The following is a 19747-nucleotide window of genomic DNA, read 5'->3' as shown; positions in this document are numbered from 1 at the left end:
ACACACATCCACACATACTCCGCATCACTCATTCTTTTGTAACATGCCATGAACTCACAAGCAAACCTGCTCGCACACGCACAAAATACCCCCGCATAGCCTTATCGGCTTTTGGGGTAAGCGCTGTTAGCGATCACCTATTAAGGTAACCTCGGCACACGAGGGAGTAGTGAGGGCAGCCTCATTAGACAGTTTGTCTCCCCAGTGTTTATGTTTACACACAGAACTAGGTACTGTACTCATTTAAGGCCGAGTCTATCTGGGGAGGACCAGGACTGCATTATACACTTATCACCGTTAGCCACAGCTGGGAATTAAACAAGTCACCGGGTTCTTAGCGCAGTGCGCTACCACATTGTACTCACCCCCCAATGCACACAAAAACATACAGCACAGACGCAATCCTTAGAGTACTTCCCCTGAACTGCCACCGATCAGCTACCCTCCAAAGCCGACGAGTGTTTTGCTCCAGCCATCCGTCCTGCCGTGTGGCCCACATCCAAACCGCCGTGTTCGTAAGTGGGGTGACCATCAGTGGCGAAGCTACCAGTGCCCGCGGACCAGGTAGGGCGATCTGCCATGCTACAAATTAAGAGGGCGGGCATTTAATTATCCTTCCCACGAGGACCCATGCCAATTATAGCCCTGCCATCATAGTGGAAAAACGTCATATTAACCCTATCAACCATATTAAGGGTGTGCTACGTGTCAACTATAATCAGCAGGCTTGCATGTCATGGCTGCGAGACCATAGGTCACAGGGGGCAGCTTCGCACCCCAAAGATTTTGGAAAGGGGGCAACCGTCCATATGCCCCCTTGGTAACTCAACATGGGCCCCCATAGCAACACGCACCTCAAATCACCTGTCATTACCTTGGCTCGCTGGTAAAAAAATATATATCAATAAGCCCCCCCCCCCCTCGCCTAAGTCCCACAATTCCACAATAAATCGCACAGCTTACTCACCTGGTCTCATCACCACACGGCTCAACACCGAGTGACGGACATGTGACATAGTCTCGTGTCTCTTAGAGTTTTCCCCACTTGATACAGCAATTTTGCTGTGACGGTGCCACCTGAAGACGGAAGCTTGTGTTGCCTCCAAAACGTCGTGATTTAATTTATTTTTATTTTATTTTTTACCTACGTGACTTGACCGAAAAAACCAAAGAGTATGGACCCTTGCAGTCACGAAAACTTCAAATCTAGAAAGGACACGTGGCAATTCACCTTCATGGTGATCCAATGAATACTGTCACGATTCAAGTAAAGAATTAATTTTGTTTCGTCCCGTTCTTACCGTTGTTCTGTTAATAGTCTACCCCATATCTTTTGTCTCGTTTCAATTACCACACGCTGATATGAGTATATAATTATCATAAATTGTAAACAATAAATTCTGAGATGTGCGATTTTAAGCGTGTGCTGTGAGCATATGAATCTATTTTAATCGACGAGTCATTACACGTCTATTTAATAATTAACCGGGTGTATCTCTCGCCTGGGGGTCACAATTTGACGGTGGCACCCTCCACTCTCTGCAGCCGCACGATCCAGCACGACGCCACACAACACGACGCCGTGCAAGCTGGACGAGTCACGTTCACATCTAGGCCAGAGCCGACAAGAGCCGGACAATTCTACGGTCTATGCCGAGCTCGCGGAGGCCGGCTGGCCAGAGCCAAGGGGTCTCCCCTCTTCAGATGAGGACCAAATGGACGGCAATAGCAATCGATCAAAAAACAAAACACGATGAGCCGACAGCGAGCTGCGTCTCTCTACGTCTGTCCTATATTTGCCGCAATTACTCTAAAAGCAGGGGTGAGGAAACTATGGCCGATGCAGCCCAGATGCAGCCCATTACTTTGTTTCATATGGCCGGCGGCCACCAAAGGGGCCTAACTACCTCCGAACAGTGGCCCGCAATTCATTGTCACTGCAAGCATCTCATCGGGCACTAAAGGGCAATATTTTTCCACCTGGCAGCACTGCGTTTCTAAAATTATAGGTGTTCCTCAATTATTTTTGTACGCTATTATTACATATATATCTAAGGTGTGTGCGTTTTTCAAGTGCTGTTGCCCGCCACATGTGTGCCAGTTCTATTTGGCCCTCGGCAAAGAAAAGATTCCCCAGCCCTGCTCTCATGATATGCGCGTCCCTACGAGCAGCGACCACCGCTTAGCGGCATGCCCCCCATCCGCATGCACAGGTGAGCGATCCCACGACACGTCGCTCACGGATACATCGCAAAACCAAGGTTAGGAAAGTAAAATCATTAATTGAGGATATGGTCGTGGTTTGTTTCCGGCGAGGGCAAACCCTTCCGTTCATCGCCACGAGGGAGACATTTCTTTAAATTCATGACTTCAGGCCCCGCGTCATCATCATCATAACCGAGTATTTTTTGGCAGGGTAGAATTCGCAGTTGGGTCCTTCTCAGGGCTCAATTCCCCTAATGGAATATTTTCCGGGTCGCTGGCAGACTGGAGCAGGTGTGCAAGTGACCAGCGGCCACAGCCACAGCGAGATGGATACCTGGATGCAATGTTGCCGGGTGTGGAAACATTTTTCCCTGGTCGCTGACCCAAACCGATCCAGCTGACATTAAAGCCCTGGTCTTCTTGTTCGCTTTGTCACAAAGTTTCCGCGCAAAAAAAAAAAATTGGTGAAATCCTCGACTCGTGGCGAATTGGGTCCGACGACGCCGCAACCAAGCAGCGGCTTGGCCAATAGTTTTTAAAGTTTTACGACACAATGGAGTGGACGGACGGACGGGGCGGGCGGGCGGGCGCCGTCACGGCGAGTACACGTGGCCCGTGATGGGGCACACCGAGCGCTGGCGGGCGCACGCCGGGTGCACCACCGCGCCGCTGGGGTAGTGCGCAAACTCGGGCTCGGAGAACACCCCCTGGCACATGGGGCAGATGGTACGCTCCGTGAGCACCACGGGCCGCAGGCACAGAGAGGCCTACGGGGGGGGGGGGGCGATGGGTGTGTGGGGGGGGGGCAGATGGAGGCACGGATGGGCAGAGGACAGCGCCGCACGACGAGTGAGAACGGACGATGATCGCTTGCGCGCATCCAAAACTACGACGCTCGCAAAACCTACCTGCTTGAAATTGCGCTTGAATTATGTAACGCGTTCCAACGTGTGCTCGTCTTTGGAAGTATTTGATTCGCAAGACAGAAGCCAAAGGGGAGGGCAAAAAGCGTGTGCATATTTGTAAATAAAGTAGTTTTTTTTGCTCTCGTTTTTTGTCTCCAAGTTTTGGGAAAACTTTGGATAAATTTGGCCGGTAATTAATAAAGTAGGTAGCCAATCGCAATGCCCCTTTTTAGCACAGTTTGATTCATACAGGATCATCTTTACGGCAGTCATAAAGCCCGCACCGTTATGGACACACAAGACAACGATCCCTCAGAAACCTTAACATACTGTTAGGGCAAGTGCTGTTAGCGAGCACCTATGAAGACTGGCACGGCACACGAAGGGGGCTGGGTGGCTAGCACCACGCCCGACCGCCTTTGTCTCCTGAGTGGCGATGTTAACACACCACACCAGGTACTCATTTGAGGCTGAGTCGATCTAGGAGAGGCCCAAGGCCTGTTCAAATAATCGTCTCTGGTGTTGGTCACGAGCGGGAATCGAACTCGGGTCGCCGGGTTCGGAGCGCAGCATAACAAATGGTGCGCATTAACAATGCGACCGGCATGCTTAGTGTGTCGGGGACTCGTGTAAGCAGCTGTGTGTAGGGGCTAGGGTGAGGGGCTAGGGGATATTGGTTAGTGTGTAGGGGCTAGGGGGTCCTGGTGCTTAGTGAGTAGCGAGTAGTCCAGCGGGCTAACCGCTACGGCACCGTCTCCCCGTTACGGACACAAGGACACATTCTCTCACCTTCTCCTTGCGCAGCGCGAGGTTCTGTGCGCACGCCAGCCCGCGCTGCGCCTGCGCTGTGCGCCGCGCGTGCAGGCTGACCCGCAGCGCCGTGCGCAGGAACGGCGCCAGCAGCCCCGCCGACCAGCCTTCGGGCAGCGTCGCCAGCACGGCGGACGCCTCGAACTCGGGGGCCTCGCCGTTCAGCAGGTCCGCCACGGCCACCGCGTCGGTCTCGATGGCACGGCGCGCGCCGTCGTGCCCGTCATAGGCGCCGTCGTCGTCGGGCCCCGCGCCCGTCCCGTTGCGGGCGGCGCTGCGCTCCGGCCCGTTGGACTGGCAGGGCCCGGCCGGCGGCACCAGGCAGGCGGAGAGGAGGAGGTGGAAGAGGCGGCGGCGCTGGGCCGGGTCCGGGTGGCGAGAGCAGTAGCGGCGTGCCGCGGGGAGGTCGTGCGCGCCGTGCACCAGAGTGTGCAGGGCGCCGCCGTGGTCGCCCAGACGGCCCTGCAGCAAGGCCCGCTCGGCCAGCAGCGGAGAGGCGCCCAGCTTCCCTGCAGGGAGGGGAAGGAAGAGCAGTGAGACAGGGGGGGGGGGGGGGCGAGGGTGGGAGTAGAGGGGACGGAAGGGAGGCGTTTATCCAGCGGTATTTCGACGATGACAATATATTATTATATAAATAGGGAATTAAAGGCTTGGTGGCCAGATTGCATATTTCATGAGATTGCTTTTAAAAGGGGGTCAAGCACCGTCAAGAGCTGGGCCCCATCTAACTCTAAACATCTAGAGGGATGAAGCCACCTGCCTGGGCTCCACTTTACACTGCACGTGTCTTCCTCCACACTCTCCTAGCCTCTCCCCACACTCCCCGTGTCTCTCCTCACACTCCCCGTGTCTCTCCCCACACTCTGCTAGCCTCTCCCCACACTCCCAGTGTCTGTCCCCACACTCCCCGTGTCTTTCCCCACACTCCCCGTGTCTCTCCTCACACTCCCCCTGTCTCTCCCCACACTCTCCTAGCCTCTCCCCACACTCCCCCTGTCTCTACCCACACTCCCCCTGTCTCTCCCCACACTCCCCGTGTCTCTCCCCACACTCCCCCTGTCTCTCCCCACACTCCCCGTGTCTGTCCCCACACTCCCCGTGTCTCTCTACCCACCACCTCCACCACCACTCACCGAGCAGGAACTCTGCACGGTAGAGCTCCGACTCCTGCAGCATGAGCTGCAGCTTGGCCCGTGCCCCGGCCAGCTTGGCGCCCTGTGACCCCGCCGTGACCCCCGGTGACCCCCCGTGGTCGTCAGGCTGATGGTTGCACAGGATGTCGAGGACGTCTTCCAGGTAGAGTGTGGCGAGGTGCGTGTGGTGCCTCTCCTCCTGGGCCACGTCGCCACCATCATCACAGTTAACACCGCCACCATCATCGTCGTCATCAACATCGTCAACACCACTACCATCACAGTCATCATCGTCAATACCACCGCCATCATTATCATTTTCACAATCTTCAAAATCATCATCATCATCACCACCATGTCCCGTCAAATATCGCACCGCCAGATATATTCGGCGCGATGTTGTATTGCTCCGTTGACGGCACCGATTGGATGTCGGCCCAAATCTCCTTCCAATCGACGACGATCCGAATACAAATTTCCGCGTCCGCGCCATGAGATCCACAACTCGGCCGCTTTGGAAACGTGCGGCACAAACTCTGCACGAGGGGAACTTCAGCGTTGAAACAGCGTGGACCAACGCGTGGGATTCAATGTGCCTAACACACACCCTGTTCAGCAAGTCCATCGCCACCACCACCACCACACTGCCCAGCTTCTACAACACACAGCTCATCAGTGAACCCACCACCACACTGCCCAGCTTCCACAACACAGAGCTCATCAGTGAACCCACCACCACACTGCCCAGCTTCCACAACACACAGCTCATCAGTGAACCAACCACTCAACTGCCCAGCTTCTACAACACACAACTCATCAGTGAACCCACCACCACACTGCCCAGCTTCCACAACAAGCAGCTCATCAGTGAACCCACCACCACACTGCCCAGCTTCCACAACACACAGCTCATCAGTGAACCCACCACCACACTGCCCGAATAGGGCTGCGTGAAACTGGATTGGCAGCATCGAACAACAACCCGTGCAGCGATTCATTTTTCACTTCCCCAAATTTAAATATAAATGCAATGGGTGGGTGAGTTGGTGGGTAGTTCGGTAGGTAAGTGTGTCTGCAATTCCCCAACTCTCAGACAAAGCAACTGAGTGGCTGAATCAGCTCAGAACTGAATCTCTATTGTTTCTCTTCATCGGCCATATGAAAACATCACCATCGCCATCACAGTCATTAAAGTTAGTATCTTCATCAGAAACACCTTCACCATTTTCATCATCATCATCACCACCACAATCATCTACATCAGCAAAGTCATCATCACTATCATCACTACCATTTTTATCATCACTGATTACCCATGGTGGGTCAATATACTGCGTCCCGGTTCATATAATCGTCACTGGTGTAGGTGTTGGCCGTGAGCGGGAATCGAACCCGGGTCGCCAGGTTCGTAGCGCGCCAATCGATGCACTGCCGCTCACCACACACGAGTCAACGCATGCACACTTGCACACAGCCGTGGACGTGCGATCACACCTGCACCCGCCTCTCCAGCACCAGGTGTTCCAGGAAGGCCATCAGGGCACGCGGGAACTGGCCCAGGAACCGCACCACCTCGTCGGGGCACAGCTCCTCGCTCCCCCGCGCCTCCCCCTCCTCTCGCCACGGCCGCTTGGTGAAGATGTGGACTCCTGTCTGAGCGGCCAACATGGAGCCCCCTTTCATTCGCGGCACCGGGCGACGCTCCAGTCGTCAAGCGTGCAGAGTAGGCGGTGGGGAACCTACAGCTCGTGACTTCATATCATGGCGGCCCCGCAATTGAAAATTCAAACGGCCCGCAATTTCACATCACACGGCACCGCGACTTCACGCGACACGCAACTTCATTTTCGATTCGCGCGGTTGACTACGTTACGGTGCGCAAGAAGTGCAACATATATACGTACATTTCCAACGGTCCGTGGCCATCATGAGGCTTACCCACTCCGAACGAGATGGCCCACAAACTTGACATTGCCGGCCCCTCCAAAACCCCAGGCAAATGCCTACGCTGCCCTACGCTGCCCTACGCTGCCCTACGCTGCCCACGCTGCCTTACGCAGCCTTACGCGGCCGTACGCAGCCTACGCAGCCCACACTGCCCTACGCTGCCCACGACCAATTGCCAGTGCTCTCCCTTGCCTACCTTCCCTCAACTGCGTAGCCCCCCTCCATCCTCTCCCCCCCACCCCCCCCCCTAGCACCATGGGCCCTCAGTGCAGGCACCACCGCCTGCACACTCGACAGCTACGACGCTCGGCGTGTGCCGCGCGCGCCGCCGCTGGCGGTGAGCTCACCTCCTCGCTGCGCCGCAGGGCCCAGGCGGAGTGCCTCCACACCAGCGTGGCGCTCGGGCAGTAGCTCAGGAAGTCGATGACGAATGAGAAGAGGTCGGGCCGCGATGCGTCGCTCAGCTCCCCGTCAACCACTCGCACCCAGTACTGGTGAGAACACGAAGACAAAAGATCCCCCCCGTGTAGACTTACACAGGCTGTTTACTTGCATATTAAAGACATTAAATTGTAGTAATGGAGCAAGTGCAGAATCACTGAACCGGAATTTATAGCTTGAAAGCATTTAGCGCGGGGCCCTTGAAAGCGCGGGGCCCGTAGCATGTAACTACTTTTGCTTCTAGGATAATCCGGCACTGGCTAGCGGGTGGACCCAGTGGGCGTGCGAAGGTTCAATCCCGCGAGGCCTCACCTGCAGCGCCACGTCGTCCTGCTGATGGTGGTGGTAGAGCAGGCCGAGTGCAAAATACCTGCAGTGCACACGCAGGAGATAACACACACAGGGACGGAGGGATCTCATCAACTCGTGTGCCCCCGTATTGCACTAAACAGACTGTCGGAGAAAATGCTGTTTGCGAGCTCCTACTAAAAGCAGCACGGCGCCCGAGGTGATGGCGTATTCAGCAACGCGCCTGGCCACCTTTGTCTCCCCACGACAAAGAAATAGATCCCCCTTGTGGCCTCAATAGACTGTTGGCGCAAGTGTTGTTTACGAGCTCCTATGATGGCCGCAACAGCACACGAGGGGGTGTGTGGCCAGCACAAAGCACGGCCGCCTTTGTCTCCCCAGTGGCGATGTTTACACACCGCACCAGGTACTGATTTGAGGCTGAGTAGACCAGTTCAAATAATCGTCACTGGTGTTGGCCGTGAGCGGGAATCGAACCCGGGTCGCCAGGTTGGTAGCGCTCCCCACTCCCGACAAAACACACGCGCGCCCACAGACTCAAGAAGACTCACCTGCCGAGGCGCTCCAGGTGAGCGGCAGAGTCTTGCAGGTGAGCGGCGCAGTCGCCGCCCGCCAGCAGGTCGAAGAGCCGCTCGTCCCCCTCCTCGGCGTACAGCTTCACCAGCGCCGTGTCCACGTCCTCCCGCCAGCCCGGCGGGCCGGGCGGGGGGGGGCTGGGGAGCGCCCCCCCGCCGCCGCCGATGAGCACGACCGCGCGCGAGTCGGGGGGCCCCGCGGCGCGCGCCTCGGCCAGGCGGGAGGCGAGGAAGCGGCGGACGGAGGCGGCGAGGTGGGGGCGTCCCCCGGCGAGCGTGGTGAGGTCGGCGTGCGGGTGCAGGGGGGGGTGCGTGCGCGAGAAGGAGGAGGAGGGCGGCAGGAGGTCGGGCACCAGCGAGGCGAGCTCGCGCACGTCCAGGCGGCCGCTCCTGTCGAGTCACCATTCGTCAATTTAACAACACGTTCGATTAATAGTTAACTGCAACAACCATTAATTAAATTAGTAATTTCATCACTGAATTGTCAAGATTGGGATTTTAGCCAATAGCAGTTATAGTGTGTGTTTTTTTGCTTGTGGGGGGAACTGGCGAACACGGAGGAAACCCATTCAGAAAATATACAAACTCCACGCAGAAGGTAACCAATTCAGGAATCGAACCCAGGTCCTTCTTACTGCGAGGTATTAGTGTTACCACTACGACACCCTGCCCACAGACATGGCTATGAATAATTGGGGGACAAATTGGGGAGGGAGGGCCCATTTCACCGCTTGCACCAAGGCTGACGCCAACCTCGCTACGCCATTGGGTTTGGTGTTTCTGACGTAAGTCAAGCAACCACTCAGCTGTTGTTGTTGTTGTTGTTCCCGTGTTAACTCAGTTTGTCCGATACCCAGTGCCGGATTATCCTAGTAGCAAAAGTTGCATATGCTATGGGCCCCGCAATTTCAAGGGTCCCGTGCCAAATGCTTTCAAGCTATGAATTCCGGTTCAGTGAATCTGCACTTGCTCTATTACTATAGTACTATACCGCCTTCAACTTTTATGAACGACTTTGGTGTTTAAGGTTAGCGATTTGTCGTATTATGTGGCTGTATAGCAAATTATAAAATACAATTACTTTACTATGCAAGTAATAAAATGTGTGTTTTAATATTTGTGTATTTTTTTTTATGTAGGGCCCATTTATAACATTTGCTACAGGCCCCGCACTAGCTTGATCCGGCACTGCCGATACCTGAAAAGCTCCGTGGCTTCAGGGAGGCGGCCCAACGCCAACTCCACGAAGCCCGCCTGCTGCTTCACGCGCTCGTACAGCGACTGGGAATGCGCAGCACACACGATCCCCGTATAGCCTTAACGGAATGTTGGGGCAAGTGCACACAGTACCGGGTACTCGTTTCAGACTGCGTGGACCTCGGGGGAGGCCCAGGAACCGGTTCACTTCTTCTCGTCACTGACGTTGCCCGCGCGCCGCAATTTAAGTCGAGTGCCCGGGCTCGCAGAGCAGTGCGCGTTAACCGCTATACAGGGTTCTCCGCGTGAGGAATTGAAAATATTTCACGAAAATTAAACCAATGTTAAATGATGCATTTCCATGAGCAGAAGTTGGCCTCGGGCAGATACATTTTTAAAATCAAAGTACAATGACAAATTAAATTAGAAACGTTTAAACACACACATATAGGGTGGCTATTGTACTTGTATGTAAACAGACAAGGATGTGTCGAATGCACGTATCCTTGTCTGTTTATATATCAGAAGAATATGCGTTCAAGCGGGAACGTATCAGTACGTGGTGTCTAACTTCCAGCATCTTCTCTGTAAAACTGGAGAGAAATTATGACTTCAAGGGGGCCCATTTGTCGATGCAGATTGAAGGAATATGCAGCCCAACAAACCGGAGCGCTCTAACCTGAGAGTACCCTCTGATTACACTGGTCAACAAAAAAAAAAATTCTGGCCTGGACTTTTGCAGCTGTTTTAGACTAATTTCAGGGTGCCGATTCCAAATCTGATCTCAGATTTGCTCTATCACATCTCATTTTTATGCTATCGGCATACCCCATTTTCATTGACTTAACCCGAAATTAACTCTGTCACATATGATTGCAAGTTGTTGCGAGCCAGTGACTGCTTTAGTGTTAAAATATGGTGCTGTATTTTTAGGATAGTGTGTTTATAATATCATTTTATGTAGATATCCACATTTATTTAATCTTTTTCTTCTGCAGTTTTTATTGAAAATGCAATATTTGAGATCTCAAAAACCTGACGTGAAAGACAAAAACTGATGCCAGATTTGGAATCAGCACCCCAAAATTACCTTTAAACCGTTGGAATACCTTATACCAGAAAAAGTGTGTTGACCAGTGTTATCATGGTTGGCTATGTACGGTGCGAAAGAAGTTCAAGCTCAACAGAGTACAACGAGCGAGCGGGCAAGCGTGCAACCACTCGGCCGTGTCGCCCGCGTACGTGCGATGGTGCGTTCGTGCGATGGTGCGTTCGATGGTGCGTTCACTCGCGAGAAGCTCACCGCGTAGCGGTCGCGGGGCATCGTGTGACGCGACGCCCTCGCCAGCTCCAGCGCCTGGTCGACGCGGCCTCCCGCCAGCAGGTCCCCCACTTGGCTCTCGAGCGAGCACGGCTCCAGCGCGTAGAGCTGGCCGCCCGCGCACGCCAGCAGCTTCCCTGTACCGCGAGCACGCAAGGGCGCCCCCCCCGGTGTCACCGCAACCAATCGTCACGCCCGTACTATCGGGCGCACAATACCGGTTACCCGGCACCTCTGGCGAGGAAGTGTTTAATGGGTAGAGAGAGCAGCTCGCGATAAGAATGTCGCGAGCTCAAATCCTCGATGGGTGGATTGACTCGGCCCAGCATCCCTCCAGAGGGTGGATAAAATTGCTATCACTTTAATTCTAGATTTGAAGCTTTCGTGACTGCAAGGATTCATACTCTTAGGTTTTTTCGGTAAAGTCACGTAGGTAAAAAATAAAATTAATAGAAACAAAATAAAATAATAAATCAGCAGGCGTCAGGGTCGGGATCGAACCGACGACCTCCTGTATACCAGGCGAGGTAGTTAACATCTCGCAACCGTGGTGCCCATGAACTGGCCCCGGCCACCCTTCTTTCACCAACCCACAATGACCAGCGCGATGAACGGTGCTCAAATTATTCCCATGATCCACATGGCCGTGGGGTGGTCCTCTTACAGCAATGCATTACCAAAACAGGCTCTAGACATACTCTTTGGTTCTTTCGGTAAAGTCACGTAGGTATATGAATTCCTGCAGTCACGAAAGCTTCAAATCAAGATTAGGCTCTAGACACACGAACACTCACTGAAACACCTTTACCCACTCCAACACCTTCACGAACGAAAACACCATCAGCCATGGTCATTCCAATGTCGCCATCTCTCCTGATCCTGTGATGTAACAATCCACTTGGCACCCACGCACCACAAGCTGATTTCATCGCTCCGGTGGACATCCTCTCGGACTCGTTCCACTCCTCGCCTGCAACCTCGTACTCAATCTCGCCCAACAGCCAACATCCCTTCTAACGATGTGTCCTACCCAAGCCCACTCGCTTGTCTTAACAGTCTGAACGATGTACGTATGCATGTTGATCTTCTTTCACAAACGTGCGTAGCCAACTATGCTGATCGGAGGCGCGGTTGTTCATGTCAACAACCCGTCGAAAGAACGGGGAAGATGTGGGTGCTTGGCTGTGGGGGCGTAGACATGAGTCGTTGGGCAACGTACCCTCCAGGCTGTCGAGGCAGTGCCCGCCCGTGAAGGGGATGCTCTGCTTGAGCTGCTGGTCCAGGAGGCTGTGCACGGTGAGGAGCTGGGCCCCCAGCGCCAGCAGGTACGGCGGTGCCAGCGCGGCGCCGCGCACGCCATCGCCCCAGCGGACCGGGGCCCGACGCGACACACCCTCCGACGTCACGAACATTCCTGCGGACAGCGGCGAAGAGTAGGTCGGCGTCGGCAAGGAATACAATGAGGTGACATGGTCGAATTTACCCAACAACCTCCTCGTAGCTCAGCGTCTGGGTTCACCCCCGGCCTGTGTCACACCACCAGCTGTCGTGCAAGATAGGCCCCGCAGCAATTCCTGAAAGCGCAATTTTCACTCTGAACTGTATATGCTGGCAAATGGAGAAAGCAATCATCGTAGTTAGAAAAAATAATAAAAGAAAACACAAAGTTTCGGTCGCAACACAAGCGGCCGTCTTCAGGTGAGAAAAATTATCTGCTGTTGTGGTTTTATATAGGCATGGGAGGGGGGGGGAAAGGAGGAATTTGGCTGTAGGGGTTAGGCACGGGAGGGAGGAGAAGGAGAGCCTAATTTACATCGTTTTTTATTACCCGTGTCTTTGTTTTATCCAGGCCAAACCTCGCCTGGCCCCACCTTACTCCGGATAATCGAGAGCCGACTGTACTTCACACCACGCTTGTCAGTGCGGGTTGGTGAAGAGGCAGGGAACACGGCACAGTGTACAACAACAGATGTTGTCACAATGGGCCGATGAATCAGGCGGGCAGACTGACCGAGCGAGCCGGGCCCAGTGAGCAGGAACTCCTCCTTGGCGATGCGCTTCACGATGGGGGCGGTGGTCCCCCCCGACCCCTCCGTCTCATCCTCCTCCTCCTCTTGCTCCCTCGGGAACAGCTCCTGGGCAGCGCAGTCGGGCGGCGGATGAGAAAACGAGGAAACCGGTCAATAAACATTTAGATACTTATTACTTGAAACCTCTGTTCCCACGTGTGACGCAGGACGGTAGGTCCTTTTTGGGAATAAATTATTGATTCCAATGGTCATGGAATCGCTAATCGAATCGAGCTCCATTTGTTGTCACGTTCGAGCACCAAAAATCTATTTCAACCCTTATAACCCCCCGATGGTGGATTTGCACAGCAACGGCAAAGGTGCAAATCGATAATAACATGAAGGGTTGGGAAAAAATGCAAGAGTGATACCGATCGCAGACAAGCTGAAAGAAGGTCAACACCATATCAGAAGAAAGGTGAACATGGAATCATCAGAGAGACAGGCATAAAATTAGGTGGTGCGGAGTGGTAAGCCAGGATATTAAGGGGAATGTGGAGTGGATAAAGAGATGGGCTCAAATATAACTCACAACCAATATTAGCCATGGCCAGGGAATCAAACTCAGTTCACTGGATTCACAGGTCAGTGCGACAGCAACTCTGCTGCTGCTCCACCCCACATACCTACTCATCATCATCGGCCATAATCAATCTACTGCTGCGTGTCTGCACATGGCAGTGAATGAACAACGCCGATTGCTCTTGGCCAACCTGGCAGGCTCCCGTGGAGGAGTTGAGCATCACGTATCGCGTTGTCATGGCGACGCACACAAAGGCTCCGTCTGCTGCCACGGCAACGGGCAGCTCCGGGGTCGCGAGGTCACGCAGTGGCTGAATGCGGTCCCCGCGGACCAGGTAAATCTGTGGAGGCAGCGGAATAGCACAGACGAGCAACTTGAACGATGCTGCAGTGATGATGAGGAAAACGGTTATTATTCTATGCTTGATAGTTGGTTTTTTACCCTTTTATCTGGCAACCACTGTGGCCGAAACCCAATAATTACGAATCCCATTAATTACGAATTCCATTATATCGGCTACGGAAACCCACGAGTGGAAGTGAGTGCACGTGAGGTTACTCTCTTAATGCCCCCTGTAGATGAAACGTTTCCGCTAACAGGGGTCGTCGGAGAGAAATTGCATGGCTGCACCTTCACCGCCCTTCTGAACAAGTGCCACAATAAGCGTATGTCAATCGCTCCCATTGTCTTGAAGGAGGTCCTCCGTACATGCAGAGGAGAGGACATAACCAAGACACATTCGATAATTGGTTTTTACCCTTCCATCTGGCAACAAAACTGACACCTTTTTTTACAAGGAGTCATGTTTGCATAGACCACAATACCTGCAGTCATAATGCAAACAAAAAACATAACTCTGATAATGTATGCACTGTCCTTGAAGTTGATTGGTCCACACCCGAGACAGCTTTCCTTAGAGCCTAGTCTCACATGGTGTTGGACCAGATGACGCCAAAAGGCGCGCCAGATAAAAGGCTAAAAAACCAGTTATCATATTTTTTATTGGCAAATGAGGTTCCAATGGTATTCTATGCTTGTTTACTTAAGAAGGCATCGCTCAGTCCCTGCCAAGTTTTTCGCAGTCCGAATGATCATTGCTGTGCATATTCCAATTTGGTAATTTGTGGGAAATGCAAATTACTCAATTGGAACAACTGCGACACGCTGACAAAGACGTGAGCAGCCACACTTGCCTTGGAGTGACAGCGACGGCGAAATAGAAAATATCGAGCATGCGAATGAATGTGGCTCGACCAGGAAGCTGGGCTTGTCCTCTGTATCGATTCAGTTAGTTAATAGACGACAGTGAAAGGGGGAAGTTGGTTTATTGTGAAGGTCGCAGGTAACAGACGCCTGTCGCAGTTGATTGACACGTGTAAACGGTGACACGTGACCCCGCAGTTACCTTCATTTATAAGAATAAAATGATTTACTTATCCAGGAACGCCAAACTGAGTCGTCGTATGACTCTTTTAAGTGGGTCCTGCATTTGGTTTGCATTTTAAAACGAATGTTTATACACGCTGGAGGAAACCGGAGCACCCGGAGAAAAACGACGCGCGCAAGGGAGCAACACTCTATCCCCGTACAGATGCAAACAGATGGCGACGAATCAACTTGCTGTGCTGCTTTCTCCCGACGAGCCAGGGGCACGGGGCAACCTCCTCAACATCCACAGGAAGCGAGTTTCCACAAAATCCGTGCAAGACCACCAAACACCCTCGCCCTCCACACACAGTGCCCGGCCTCACACGGCGTACGCCAACATCGCGCCCCTGTTTACCTGCACGACCTTGCGCTTCATAGACGCCACACACAGCTGCACGCAGAACGCCTCCGTGCCCACGGGGTTCTCGTTGAGGCAAAACGCCGCCACGCCGCGCAGCCTCGCCGCACCGCTCACGGCCGCGTCTCCGAGCGCCTCCATGTCCACGACGCGTAGGCAGCCGTCGGCCCACAGCACCAGCAAGTGACCGAGCGCCGAGGCTGCGCGCAGACACGTAGCCGGCCCCGCGTGAGGCATCGGCGGCGCCGGCCGCGAACAGACGAGGCGAGCGCGGGCGGCGCCCTCGGGCATCGCGAGGCGGTGCAGCATGCCGCTGGCGGCGCCCGCGTACAGCCGCTCGCCGCTTCGCTCCAAGCTCACCACGGCGTCCGCAGGCGGTAGGTCGCCTCGCTCCGTCACGGGCACGAGGGAAAATGCGCGCACGCTCATGGTCGCGGCGGTTAAGGGGAACGGCTAGGGGCTGGTCGAAGCGAAGCTTTGGGCCGGGGGGGGGGGGGGAGTTCAACCTCCTGCCTTACCGGGCAGGGCGCACCCCTTGCCCGTTAGGGCATTCAGGCAAATGGGTAGGGCCCGCGAGAGCGAGGTAGGCCGCAGCCGCCGCCACTGAGATGCGAGGCGGGGCGCGGCGCTCAGCCGACGCGGCGCGCTCGAGGCGGCATGGCGGCGAGGGCTTCTCGCACCGCGGTGTCCGCCCGCCTCGCCGCTCTTCGCGAGGCCACGGCGGGGTAGGGTTGTGAGGGTTGGGGGAGTCACCGAGACGGAACGTAAACACGGCCGGGGAGCTGTGATGGTGGGAGTGGTAGGGGTGGGGGTGACGTCATAGTCACGTGCGGCTCTACCGGACGTGACGACAACGACGCGCCACGTGCTGTTGGGCAACTTTGATGTATTTCGGGGCTGGAGGAAGAAGCTGATGATCTTTAAAGCTCTTTGGAGGGTTGGTGTTTTATAGATGTCCGGTAAGAGCGGCAACAAATAATACAAAAACACGATAGGAGTGGTAAATTATAGGACAGATAAACAAATCACTTGAAATAAATATTTTTTAAAAACATGTAAAGCTAAACAATGTTGTATATATTCTTGGTTCTTTCGGTAAAGTCACGTAGAAGGGAAAAAATAAATATCAAACAATAAAATTCTCACTTGTTTTTTATTTTATTATTTACCTTCTACGTGACTTTACCGAAAGAACCAAGAATATGAATCCCTGCAGTCACGAAAGCTTTAAATATTTTTTTTTATATATCTTACCAGGTAAAGCCCACTGAGGTATTAACTTATTTTTCACAAGCGACCTGGCTAACACAAATGATAGCCCAACAAAGGGGATTATCGTGTTCAGATTTAAGCACCCAAATACTCGAAGTAACCACAATTGGGAGCTGAAGCACGGTGTTGGACTTTGAGTTGCCAACTGACCCAAGGTTGACCCGAATAGTCCAGGAATTTTATGGCATCCGTTGTGTTCTCGCGAGGCAGAAATGTACGATTTGTCACCGAGATCTGATAGAGGACCAGGGTGTTGCGTTGAAATTTGTAACAGTCAAATTGCACAGTTGTGACAAACTTGGATCGAAAAGGTGGCAACCATGCATAGGGGTGCGTTGCTGTGTAAACATCGCCACTCGGGAGACAAAGGCGTTTGGACGTGTTGTTTGCCACCCATCCCGTGGTGTGCCGTGCACCAACAGTCTGTTAAGGCGACATGAGGAATGTTTGCATTATGACTGCAGGTATTGTGGTCTATGCAAACATGACTCCTTGTAAAAAAGGTGTCAGTTTTGTTGCCAGATAAAAGGGTAAAAAAAACTATTATCATATTTTTTTACTGGCAAATGAGGTTCTAAATGGTGTAAATGCTTACCCCGAGCTCTCATACTCTGATGGTGCATTGTCTTTGAGTTGTACGCCTTTTGGAGTCATCTGGTCCAACCCATGTGAGACTAGGCTCTAAGGAAAGCTGTCTCGGGTGTGGACCAATTAACTTCAAGGACAGTACATACATTATCAGAGTTGTGTTTTTTGTTTGCATTATGACTGCAGGTATTGTGGTCTATGCAAACATGACTCCTTGTAAAAAAAAGGTGTCAGTTTTGTTTCCAGAGAGAAGGGTAAAAAACCAATTATCGAATGTGTCTTGGTTACGTCTTCTCCTCTGCATGTACGGAGGACCTCCTTCAAGACAATGGGGGCGATTAACTAACGCTTATTTTGGAACCAGTTCAGAAGGGCGATGAAGGTGCAGCCATGCAATTTCTCTCTGGCAAACCCCTGCTAGCGGAAACGCTTCATCTACAGGGGGCATTAAGAGAGTAACCTCACGTGCACTCACTTCACTCGTGGGTTTCCGTAACCGATATAATGGGATTCGTAATTATTGGGTTTCGGCCACTGGTTCCTGGTACAACCCCCCCCCCCCCTTGTTGAATTTCGTTTCAAGTACCCCCCCCTCCCTGACCCGACCCCAACATGGTTCTGATAAATTAAATTAATGAATAAATGAACATGATATTTAACCCAATTGTCCAATTTGTGAGCTCGTAACTGCAAGCGATCAAATTCAACAGACGCTCTGCACGCGTGATGTAATGTTGTTCGCGCTCGCTGTTTACTCTTGGAAACCAAACATTGCTTACGATCAATAAGTTTAGAAAAGGCCTTTTAACATCGTTCATGGTTACCATATTGATTCACATTTGATAGTAGTAATTTGATATTGGCAGATTCATACATGAGTATTCACCATTCTCGTGTCTGATATAATTTCGCACGTTTCTAAATCTCATCACGTACCCCCTGGGACATTGCCACGTAACCCCGAGGGATCCACATGGACCCCGGTTGAGAACCACTGGGTTAGGCTACGAAATTAACTCACTAAATCAATGTGTACAAGGATTTAACGCGCAATTTATCCAACGACAATTCTCACAACCAGATTTAGCAATACCTCTAGTGGGTATTTGGCCTACTCTTCTACTACGCTGATCAGACATCTTGGAAGAGGTGGGCGCAGCCACACGTTGCAGTCCTCCACCACACGCCACCTGCCGGCCGACTGTGGCGTTTACCAATGGATATCTGCTGGGTGGACAGAGGTTTGTTGCATTTAAAAAAAGCTGTCTGTCTGTCCATTATTTTAACCGTCGCGCCAGGAGATCGAACCGGTAACCTCTGGATTGTAAGCCCAGTGTGCCAAACATGACATCACGCCAGCGACCCTCGACACTAAATGCACGGTTGTGTTATTGGGTAGCAACACCTTTTTAGCCTGCAGAGAAAAAAAAACACACACACTGACTGATAGCTAAATATACCCGCGTCTGGCGAATGGGGGGAGGAGGCTGGTCTGCTGTTTCTGGGCCGTGGAGCTGCTGATGATGGTGGTGGTCGTGGTGGTGGCCGCGGGAGGCAACTCAGGGTTCACAGAGTCACGAAAACAGTGGTGCATCAAGCATCAGCTCACATTCTCAAGGCCAGTGAACATTCGCTCAGTAACATGTCTTGATCTCTCCCATATCACCTCTATATCTCCCATATCTCTATATATCTCCCATATCACCTCTATATCTTTCTCCAAAGCATCTAAATCATGGGTGGAAAAGCCCCGATTTTTCCAGCGGCAGGCATCGGGTTTTTTCTTTAATACAATTAAACCCGATTTTGGGGAATTAAAACCTGGTTTATTGAATACGAAACTCTTATAGGCTTAGGCTGCTTTCTCGTCGGTGCTGCTATCGTACTCGGGGGGGGGGGGGGGGGGGGGGCCGTCGGGCACGGGGTAGTCGTAGAATGTGGCGGGCAGGTTGGTCTTGATGAACACGAGCTTCTCCTCCACAATCGTGGGCGCCAGTGAGTTCCTTAGCTTGGAATGGATGAAGCCCATCGTTGAGAAGTGCGCTTCTGCAATTAGAACCAATTAAACCGAATTTCTCACAATCTCAGATGATCGGGTTTAATATAAAAATACAATTAAACCCGATTGTAAAAAAACCCGACTGTGCCACCCTTCTTCTTGGTTCTTTCGGTAAAGTCACGTAGAAGGGAAGTAATAAAATAATAAAAATAAAACATAATAAAATAGTATATTATTTTATTATTTTATTTTATTATGTTTTATTTTTATTATTTTATTACTTCCCTTCTACGTGACTTTACCGAAAGAACCAAGAAGATGAATCCCTGCAGTCACGAAAGCTTTAAATCGAAATGTGCCTCCCTTGATCTAAATGACTTCCGTGGTGGCTAACCCCCTTCTGCCCTCTGTGAAAACACACGCTGCTCCGTGTAGCAGCTTCGGGGACCTTGTGTAGCCTCTTCCTCCTTGTCCTCATCTTATTTTGACCATTTTCTGCAGTTTTTCTATTCCCTTTAAATAATTTTCCTCTTATTTGCCATTCTTTTTCTCCCCAATCTCCCGCTCCCATTTCCACGCCTTACGTTTATATCCTTGTGGACTCTGCTCCCCTTCCAGTGGCGTAGCAGGGGTACAACAAAGTTGCTTGTTACAAAACCAACAACGC

At 52.4% G+C, this 19747-nt stretch overlaps 1 protein-coding gene across 1 annotated transcript; it reads right to left on the bottom strand.

Annotated features, from left to right (window-relative positions):
- Positions 1-86: 86 nt before the first annotated feature.
- Positions 87-16115, bottom strand: TGFBRAP1 (transforming growth factor beta receptor associated protein 1). Its single transcript, XM_078618479.1, has 13 exons — positions 15219-16115; positions 13626-13775; positions 12855-12978; positions 12063-12257; positions 10826-10980; positions 9524-9606; positions 8302-8715; positions 7754-7811; positions 7348-7491; positions 6548-6706; positions 5054-5252; positions 3900-4429; positions 87-2972 (listed from the first exon to the last, which is right to left on the bottom strand). The coding sequence occupies exons 1-13, from the start codon at positions 15648-15650 to the stop codon at positions 2799-2801; spliced, it is 2817 nt and encodes a 938-aa protein (XP_078474605.1). The 5' UTR covers positions 15651-16115; the 3' UTR covers positions 87-2798.
- Between the last annotated feature and the right edge of the window lie 3632 nt (positions 16116-19747).

The sequence above is a fragment of the Lampetra planeri genome, chromosome 57 (genome assembly GCF_965212315.1).
Source record: "Lampetra planeri chromosome 57, kcLamPlan1.2.h2, whole genome shotgun sequence".
Classification (NCBI taxonomy): Eukaryota; Metazoa; Chordata; class Hyperoartia; order Petromyzontiformes; family Petromyzontidae; genus Lampetra; species Lampetra planeri.
Note: the sequence above shows the minus strand (reverse complement) of the source record. Positions and strands in the feature narration are given on the sequence as shown.